The sequence below is a fragment of the Seriola aureovittata genome, chromosome 10 (genome assembly GCF_021018895.1).
Source record: "Seriola aureovittata isolate HTS-2021-v1 ecotype China chromosome 10, ASM2101889v1, whole genome shotgun sequence".
In the NCBI taxonomy this organism is placed as follows: Eukaryota; Metazoa; Chordata; class Actinopteri; order Carangiformes; family Carangidae; genus Seriola; species Seriola aureovittata.
In genome coordinates this window covers 27,128,389-27,138,984 of record NC_079373.1, presented here as the reverse complement: position 1 = coordinate 27,138,984, position 10,596 = coordinate 27,128,389, and the positions used below count along the sequence as shown (strand labels likewise).

Sequence of the window (10,596 nt, the reverse complement as noted above, 5' to 3'; positions counted from 1 at the left end):
CCAAAGTCTATAGGTTCATAAAAATAGTGCAACATGTGAGTGAAATAGTCGATAAATGCCTGAGAGTGAATTTTGTAATATATATCGTAGCGTCGTCTGTCACTCTACTTCACGTACGAGTCACGTACTAAGAGTCGACAGATTCTAACGACATTTAAAGCACATTTCTACACTTTATTATCACAGAGATATTAATAGAAACATCCATCGACCTCAGAGGGTTAAACAATAATTATTTCCCTCAGGTAAATCTCCAATGGGAATGAATTGAAAATGCAACTGAAGCAACATTAAAAAATTGGCTTTAAGAATAAATTGCATTTAAAAAGGAAGGATTCAACTTCTCCACAAAAACAGTGCTGCCATGTTCGAGATCCTGGAATGTGTTTAAGCTCCAAAAACACTGGATCCTACGCTTCCCATAATGCAACTTGTCTGCGTCTCTTTTCTTAAGAGCGTGTTCCTTACAGGAAAATGTCCACATCTTTCAAACTAAGGTTCTTTCTGTTTCCAGATGAACCTGAACACCATCGACCGACATCCCAGTGAAGGAAGCTGCAGGCGACGCAGCTGAAGTAACGTCTGAGCTTCATGTGTTGAAGAGACATTTGAAGCGGCTCTGACTGAAGAAGAAGAAACACAACTGAGACGCAGCTTTTTAATAAATGATCTCTTTGTACATCACATCTGTTTTATTATTTTAAAAATAATCACATCTAAAGAATCATACTTCTGCTCAGACGGACTCGGGCTGACAGTGATTCACCTGAGCGCGTTTACAAAAGGACAGAATGGTGAAAACAGTTGCCACAGGAAAACGTGAAACATGTCGCCGCAGGTTTGTCCTGCGTGAAGCGGCGACTCAGCCGCCGCCGTCGCTCCCTCCAGAGTCCGTGTGAATGAAGAGTGAGATGGAGGATGAAGTGGAAGTAGGACACGAGGCGTTTCCTGTTTCCTCTGCAGACGGCAACAAAGACTTTCACTGCGACGCCTTCCAGCAGGGAATCATGGGAAAGTCAACACACATCTCCATCCACCGCTCAGTGTTCACACTCTTCACTGGAGACGCTTCAGATGAAATCCACCAAACTCCCCAGAGCCGACACGAGTCTCTGCATCAGAGAGACGCTCGGGAATCCTGTAAAAAAAACATCCTCAGGCACCGTGGACACACACACACACACACACACACAGACACACACACACACACACACACACACACACAACACACACACACACACACACACAGTGGCTCCAGGCTGCTTGCTTCATGTGGGCGTGTCTTCCTGGTCAGTCGTCGGGTTCGGTGACGCACTGCTCCACGATCTCTCTCAGATTGGGGTTTTCCATGGCGGCCGCCACTCGCTCCTTATCGTTGATCTGTTTGTTAACTGGAGACACAAACAGCTGATTCCTTCACTGAGCCGAGACACACACACACACACACACACACACACACACACACACACACACACACACACACACACACACACACACACACACACACAAGCACTACACTAACACAGCAGCTCCACTATTGCGACACTGTTCAAAATAATCATTATTTAATTTGGGCTTTTTAAATTTGTTCCTATTTGTCCAACAGGAAGTAAACTCAGTCCCTGGGGCAGGTCGTACAAAACACCTTAAGTTATGATTTTCCTTAAAGAGTTAAGGTTTCCTTAAAATAAAAACAGCTGCACAAAATTCCCTTAAGGTTTCTCCTTAAGTTTTAAGGTTTTTCTCCTTATCTTATCGTTCTTGTCTTGTACTTAAGGAAACACTTTTTTAACTGACTAAGTTTTTAATTTTCCTTGGACAAAACACCCTTAAGGAAAGTTTCTCCTTAAGCATTGAGGTTTTCTCCGTATCTTAAGTCTTGAACTTCAGGAATCACTTAAAGTTAAATTGTTGCACAAACACCTTAGTGATCAAAGTTCCCTTCAAAACAACAGGAGGACGAGAGAGTGGTGCAGGTGTCACAGGTGCTAATGGCAGCGAATCAATGGTCTCCATGGAAACAGAAGTCTTTCTTTGCTGCAAATGCATCAACTTTCTTTCCTTAACTAAAGAAAACTTTTAAAAGGTTCTGTGCAACACCCTTAAGTAACTCAGCTGGATGGAAACGCCTGGTGGAAACTCTGAAGGGAGATACAGTGGCGGCAAATGACGTGCATCAATGTGTCACATGCCTCGTCGGCGTTGCACCAGTTTTACATCCAACCGTGCAAACTGCTTCATGATCATCACAGACTGATGTCGTCTGCAGAAAAGCGGCAATATTAAGATATTTGATAAGAAAACTTTGTCGTTACCCGAGTTTGGGAAATTGGGATGTTACAGACAAAACTCCCAGACGATGCCTTCATGAATTTTACATAAAAAACAAAACGTGGTTGGAATCACTGCTCTGTCCTCCGGGTTTTATGAGCGTTCTCTGTTTCCACATATTTGTGGGTGAGATTTTCTGAATTCCAGCACCAACATTTGGATTGTGTTGTGGGTGTCACAGAAAAGGTCTGGAGACTCATTAAAACCTAAATCTGAACAAGTCTCATGAACGTCCTTCTTTTCAATTAGGAGACTTCTTTTATGCAGAGGTGACATTCCACCTGGACGGTTGCAGAAGAGGAAAGAATGTGATGGAGGAGACTTTCTACAGGACCATGAATATTAATGTTTCTCCCACAGACACTTTGTTGACCGTGTTTGTAGCTGACGGACGAGTGGATCCGTCACGACTCACAAAACTGTGTCAGTGGGAGGTTGTTCAATCTAAAGAAGCCATTTTCTCTTATAAATGAAAGACAGAGACAACAGAGACTCACTGTCTTCCTCTGTGGAATGGGTTCCTTCTGAAATGTAAATTTCCAGCTGAGAAGAGAGAGGAAAAAAAAAGGCTGATGTTAAAAGGCAGAATCGCACGCTGTGTTTTTTTTTTTTTTAATTCAGCAATTGTTCAAGAAATTTAATGAACAAAGTAAAGTGTGTTTTAAATGTTGGTTTAGTGCGAATGAGAAAAAGAAACCTGGTTGGGAGGAGGAGGATTAATAATGGAGAACAGTGACGGGACATAAAGAGAAATATATGACAGCAGCTTTGGGGGTTTGTTCCTCACAGTTTGAGGGAAAATGTTCCAGCAAACAAAGATTCTTTCAACAGTTTGTGTTTGTCCTTTCCAACATGCCGGAGCCCCGAGCACAAGAGTGGATGAACTTCACTGTTGAGCAAGTGGCTGGAAAGTAACTGAGCACATTTATTCCTATTTTTCCACTTCCCTCTCTCTTCTCTCTCCTGAGGGAAATGTCTGTCTGCAGCTGAGGAGCAGAGGACGCTGAGGCTGATCCACACAGGAAATGTGCTGCAAAACCAAAACTAGGAGCTAGAGGCAAAATACTATATTATACTATGCTGTGAATAAAGATGGACGTCGCCTCTGTTACGTCACCCACAGGTTTCTGAAGCTCAGAGTGAGCCGCTCCGCCGTCGCCATCTTGACAGTGTTTGACTCCACCCCCTAACTCCCAGCTAATCCAAAAATGGTCAAAGAGGAGGGGCTTGTGTGGAGCTGAGACTCCGGTTCATGACGGTTTGTCTCAAGTTTACGCTCACCTCAACTGTCATTCAAAGAGGCCACGCCCTCAATCCTCCATAACTTTAGTCCTTAACAAAATGTATCGTGTTTGTGAAGCAGCTTTAAAGCTGCAGAGACGAAGCACACAGCTGTCCTCCTGCCCTCAAACACACTGCTGACAGCCCTGACCTCTGCTGGGTGGTAAATAAACAGCTAATTGGCTGATTGTTCTTTTGTCTCTCAGAGTTTCACTCTCTGAATCATCAATGAAACAGCAGCTGTGTCCTGACTGAACCGAGCTGCAGGCGTCCAGTCGACTCCGACTCCTCCTCCTCCTCCTCCTCCTCCTCCTCCTCCTCCTCGATTAGTTTTTCACCCTTGGGTTTCAAAGTCGACTTTAAACTTCAGGGTAAAAAGTTCAGGACACAAACAGCTGTTATATCTGCTATTAACCATGTTTAACAGCAGATTAACCGGAACTACTTTCTACTAAAGAAATGATCCCTACACAGCCGTGTCTGTTTGTCTGATGTAATTGTAACTTTCACCTTCATTGTACTGAGGTGGATGCAGATATCTCAATGAATATGAAATAATGTGCATGACTGGATGCCACGAAAGCAAAGTGTGTGTTTGTGATGTGGCGCATCGACCCTTTAAAAATGGCTCTGATACTCACCTTGTGTTTGAAAGGCAAACACCTCTGCAGCTTCACTTGTAAGCACAGACCTGCAGACAGAGAGCATCACCGTCAGACACTGATCACACATGACGGAGGAAAATGAGCTGAAGAAAAGCGCAGCAGAACGCCTGCAGCCGAGATCGGCCGAGGCTGAGGGAGGCTGAGATCACGCCGACCTCAGGAGACCCCACGATTATATGTCCGTTACTCATCCTGTTAAGAACAAGCTCCTCTGGGAAAATCTGTCAGTTCATTCACACTCAGACTAAAAGCTGTGTGCAGGTAGTGAATAGTAGGTGAGTCCACTGGCACCTCGCACTCAACATCTGACTGACACATCAGCTGATATTAGCTGAGTGGAACCAACAGGCAGAAGGTCGTATCCCTCCGCCACTCAAACTAGTTCCAGTACATCCCTGTTTTTCCAGAGTCATATAAAATATCAACCATTTGTGTGAAATTTTGCCATAATCGCTGTGAAGTCTTGAGTAATGGCTACCAAGTCACCGTCACCTTCGACCTTTAGCCACCAAAATCTAATCAGTTCATCCTCGAGTCCAAGTGGATGTTTGTGCCAAATTTGAAGAAGGTCCCTAAAAGTGTTACGGAGATATTGCGTTCGCAAGGCCAAAACCGTGTTTTGTGAGGTCACCTTTGACCTTTGACCCCCAAAATCTAATCAGTTCATTCTTGTGTCCTAATGAATGTTTGTGCTAAATTTGAAGAAGTTCTGTCGAGGCGTTAATGAGATATCGTGTCCACGAGAATGTGAGGGAGGGACGGACGGACGGATAACCTCAAAACAGCGGAAGAATAAAAACATAGCGGTTATTTAACATGACATTACCTGTATTCAACGTGACGTTACCTGTATTTAACGTGACGTTACCTGTATTTAACGTGACGTTACCTGTATTCAACATGACGTTACCTGTATTCAACATGACACTACCTGTATTTAACATGACGTTACCTGTATTCAACGTGACGTTACCTGTATTTAACATGACGTTACCTGTATTTAACATGACATTACCTGTATTCAACGTGACGTTACCTGTATTTAACATGACGTTACCTGTATTCAACATGACATTACCTGTATTCAACATGACATTACCTGTATTTAACATGACATTACCTGTATTCAACGTGACGTTACCTGTATTTAACATGACGTTACCTGTATTTAACATGACGTTACCTGTATTTAACGTGACATTACCTGTATTCAACATGACATTACCTGTATTCAACGTGACATTACCTGTATTCAACATGACACTACCTGTATTTACCAGGTTATTTAAGGTCAACACTTGAAGCCTCATTAAAGACGTCAGCAGGTTCATTTGTATTGGACTGACTCTGAGCCGCTCGCTCGTTATAAAACCGGCTCAGTTACACGGAGTTATAAACTGCGAGTGTGAATGTCAGTAATTAAAGGATCTAATTGCAGAGAGACGAGGATGATGTGCGTTACTCAGCCTGCTGAGAGCCCGAGCACGCCGCTGAGAATAAAACACTTCACATCTCGTGTCCTGAATCCAGTTCACTGCGTGCACGTTCACCTTCCTGCCGTCGGCGCTCAGGCTTCAATCTCAACTCCACCTCTTTTTTTTTTTCTGTCTTTGTGCGTTTGTTTGTTTTGTGTCCCCGGAGGAAAACTGCTTTCCAGCCAAATATTACAAGAATATAAATAACTGCAAACACACACGATAACACAGGAACTCGCAGACGAGTCACACGGATTTGAATACATGAATAATAAAAGATGTTTTATGGAGGCAGGAGTTTCCATGATGTCAGTGTCTTTCTGAAGGAGTTCCAGCTCCAGTTTAACCCCCAGCTGATTCTTCTGACTGCTGCTGCCCACAGATTAGACTGATCGCCACCAACAGCAGCACCGAGGTGAAGGGTCAGACTTTCAGTTTCAGATAATGGATCAGCTGCTCAGAAACAACCTCCAACTGCCGCAGCAGTGCAGAGGGTTAAAGAGTTTTTAATCAGGCCACAGCGGGCGTTTATGTAACGACTGAAACAGCTAAATTATGAATAAAGACGAAGCCATAAGATGTTAGGTGAAGTGCAAATGATAAGAGCTGAAATAATTTGTTAATTCATTCATTAGTCGACAGAAATTATTCATTTAAGTCCCTTTTTAAATCAAATATTCACTGGGTCCAGATTCTCAAATGTGAGGACTTGCTGGTTCTGTTGGATCTCTTTAGGTTCTGGATCGGTGGTCAGACACAACAAGCCTCTGTAAATCAGTCAGCTGATCAGTCTCTGGTGAACAGGGACGGCCATTCTCTGCTGTATAGAGCTTTACTGATCAAACAATTCATTGATTCATTGAGAAAATAACTGGCAGATTATTCAATAATGAAGATAATAAATACCTTGTTAGACAAGGTCACATTAATGTTAGTTCAGGGCTGTGAAGATATAAAGATTGATTAGAATAAATCCTTAAATACTATTTTATAAGTGTTTATTTCATTTATATCCTGAGTAACTTTAAAAACACAGTGGAAGTTAAATGTTTAAAATCAGGGAACAGCAGAATATTAGAGTCAGTTAGTGCAAGTAAAGGGTTAAATTTGTTGTGTGGCCTCTTTCAAAAGCTCCATTAAGTGGTGTTTGAATAAACCGTCTCCCTGTTGCTGCTTGACGACCGTTCGCCCCCGACCAGAGGACAATTAAATCCTTCTAATTGGCACAAAACAATCAGCTTTAACATTTAACACTGCCACTAAATAATGGGGATCATGGGCTTAACGGTGAATGTGTTACTGTGGGTGAAATGGTGTAAACTGAAGAATTATACAACTTATTAGTAAAGTGCTGGTTTTTGTTACTTCGGATTGAACGTGAGAAAAAGACAGTGGGAGCCCAAAAATATAACCAGCAGATTTTTGTTGTTTTTCTTTTCTGAACCAACGCAGTGTTTGTGTGTCTCGACAGCGTCTGAGGCTTTTGAATTCATCGACAATGATCTGAGGAAGCTCTGAATAAACCTGAATGCCTCGTATGAAATATCTGCTGACGTGCGAGTGTGTGAGTTGAAAGCCTTTTGAAATAACACAATAAAACCCAAAGTATCACCCAGCTCCTGTCTGGGTCATGTCTGCTGCGGGTGACTCACCGATCAGAGTGGCCAGAGAGCAGTGAGGGACGGTTGGAGAAAACTTGATAATGATTAGATACTCGTCCTCGCCGAGCTCCTGGACCTCCACGCATTTCTCCGTCACCACCTCCAGCTCCTCCAGGGTGTTGGGCTTCTCCGGGTCCCGGATCGATCGAATCACATCTGATGGAGAGCGGGAAACGAGATGTGTCATTCTTAACTACGGCCAACTTTTAGTCTAAAATTGAAAACTAAGTGGTAAATAAGAAGTGTCTAAATCTACAGAATAAAACAGTCCTGTCCCAGTATGTGCAGTTCACATCAGGCACACCAAACTCTGTTCAGAATAGGTGTTTATAACTCCAAGTAAACCAAACCCCAATCTGAAACTCATCTGTTTAAGTCCTGTACCAGTACTGGTCCCAGTGGGAAACCTCTCTCCAACCAAATTACATTCAGAAAATAATCTGTTTTAGTTCTGCATGAGTCCAGGTCCCAGTTTGTGCTGTTAACTACAAACACACCAAACTCCGTTCAGGAAATCATCTATTTGAGTTCTGCATCAGTATAATTCAAAATGTTTGGTTCACTCCAATAAAACCAAACTCCATTATAAAATCATTCATTTATTCTCCAGTATGTTTACGTTTAGCACCATTGTTTATCCCAGTATGTGCTGTTTATACCAATCACACCAAACTCCAGTCAGAAAATCACCTATTTTAGTTCAATACCACTTTAAATCCTAGTATGAGCTATTTATTACAATTGCACATAACTCCATTCAGGATATCATCTATTTGAGTTCTGCATCAGCATTAACTCCAATATATTCGGTTCACTCCAATCACACCAAACTCAAGTCACAAAATCACCTATTTTAGTTCAATACCACTTTAATAAAAAAAACCCAGTATGTGCTGTTTACTACAGTTGCACATAACTCCATACAGTAAATCATCTATTTGGGTTCGGTACCAGAAGTGGTCCCAATACCTGCCATTCACTACAATCAGACCAGACTGTATTTGTTGAATCATGTGATCCAAACTTAGGATTCAGTACCACCAGTACCACACCAAACTCCATTTAGAAAATCATGTATTTAACTTTTCCTTCCATGATGGCACCTTGTCATTACTACTTCATACACCTCAGTTACGTTCATTACATATGCAACACTTCTGCACATGGCTGTTTTATTCGGCGCCGTTTGCGCAATTGTATTACACGTTATTTAGTAGTTTAACCGTGTTCTCTGACTTTGGACGTCTCCAGTCACTAAACCGAGGAAAGCGCCATTTTTAACGTAATGTTTGAATGGAGTCTGGTCTGCTGTTATACAAACTCTTCCGCGGACTGTTGAGTGTCTGGAGTGTTATCTCGTTAAATAACATTAAAGTAGTTCCCCTAACTTCACCGACCACGTCCCGGCAGCACGGTAGGCCTGTTCCCGGCCGCACTCACCGTACACTTCTAACGCTTTCTCCTCCATCTTCTCGGTCTTCAGGTCATTCCTGTTGAATGCGAGTCCGGAAAACTGTAAGATCTTAGTGACGGTTAACGATACAAGGCTGAAGGCTGTTTCCATTTTGGGCAAAACGCCATATTAACAGAGACGAGATGTTGGTGACTTTGACAGGAAAAACAGACGCGCCGTGTCCGGACAGCAGCGCGCGGGACTTCCGCAGATCTCTACCTCCGCGTGCAGCAACAGCAACATCCGCCCGGTCTGTGCGACCGTGTACAGATCAGCGGCGTTTCATCGCAGCCAATGAGCGGCTCCGTGTGGATTTCACTTCCTGTTTTGGTTTCAGGGAAAAGCTATCGATTAACTATCTTGACATAATTTTAAAAATAGCTATGTGATCATAGACTGTAAATAAAAATGGACGTCAACGCCGGGTCTGGAAAATGAAGCCAATACGGAAGTACCATCATGGTGACTCCACTCGTTGCAGAAAGAAGTCCGATTGTATTTAAGTCTATGGGGAAATGACCCTACCTGTCACTTGATTTGTTACCTCAGTAAACGTTTCGTGTTTATGGTCTGACTCGCTAGTTTCAAGTTTTTTCTTGATGTTCATTTTTCAAATTATGATCTTATTTAAAAGAAAATAGACGTTAAAGCAGAGTGGCTTTGGGGCGTGGCTACCGCGTCATTGACACACCTGCCTGTTTATCCGGATATGAGGTCAGAGCGATGTCTCGGACATTTGACTTGACATTGGCCCTCATTTATCAATCTTGCGTGAAAACAGGCGCAGATCTGAGCGCAGAATTGTTCGTACGATAGGATCCACGTGTGATTCATGAAACATTCGTATCTGACCAATCCCAGCGTACGAATGATCGGGTCTTGATAAATGCGGCGGCTGAATTCGATCGTCATTAACATGTTACGCCCTTAAATATTCCTGGTTCAGAGGCCCCGCCCACTAAGGTCAAACATGGAGAGAAGAGTTACTGGCAAAAAACGAAACTTTTCAGAGATGAAGATCGACATCCTGACATCCGAGGTGGCGCAAAATAAGGATGTGCTTTTTGGCGGTCTGAAGAGTGGGATCACAGGAGCTCATAAAACCGCTGCCGCCTCCTGCAGCCGCGCGCCAACACGGTGTGTCCCGGTCACCTGCCCACCACGTTTAAAAGAGATAGCTTGGCATCACAAATCACCTGTACATTTATAGAGTGGTAGTTTTTGCGATTGATGAATGCGTAATCATTCATGGATGGTGCCTTCAGACGCACATGAGTGAAATCAATTGCTCCAACCAAATTTGGAAACCCAGCAATCTGGAGATCTGCGGTCTCTGAACACGCGCTCACGTCTGACACGCGCGTATTGTTCCTCCAAAACGAGTAAATCTGATCGTTATGATTTGATAACTGTCAAAGCATCTGTTTAAATAAGGGAGTGAGTAAACATCTGACCAACCACAGTGCAACAATGATTATCTCACTAAGTGCTTTTAATTGTTGTTCCAGTTGTGTCACACCCATCGGAAAAAAAAAAAACAATTACACAATTTTGCCATGAGTTAATTTGCAAACACACATTTCTGCTTGTATTTATTATTATTTCAAATTTTAATGTGCAATACTTACATGTCATGTTAGGCTATTTAGTCTATCATATTGTTTTATTGTACAAAAAAGTGGTATCAGTAAAAAACGTGGGCTTTTTTAAAATTCAAATTTTTTTTATCT

The 10,596-nt window shown here is 42.6% G+C and overlaps 1 protein-coding gene across 2 annotated transcripts; it reads right to left on the bottom strand.

Moving 5' to 3' along the window:
• Positions 1-644: 644 nt before the first annotated feature.
• Positions 645-9,109, bottom strand: ciao2a (cytosolic iron-sulfur assembly component 2A). 2 transcript variants are annotated; one of them, XM_056388323.1, is made up of 5 exons: positions 8,854-9,105; positions 7,405-7,569; positions 4,254-4,303; positions 2,829-2,874; positions 645-1,391 (listed from the first exon to the last, which is right to left on the bottom strand). In XM_056388323.1, exons 1-5 carry the CDS (start codon positions 8,975-8,977, stop codon positions 1,291-1,293), a joined length of 486 nt encoding a protein of 161 aa, XP_056244298.1. In that variant the 5' UTR covers positions 8,978-9,105; the 3' UTR covers positions 645-1,290. The 2 variants fall into 2 exon arrangements, with proteins under 2 accessions (XP_056244298.1, XP_056244299.1); XM_056388324.1 differs by having other exon boundaries at positions 1,284-1,419; positions 8,854-9,109.
• Positions 9,110-10,596: the final 1,487 nt, after the last annotated feature.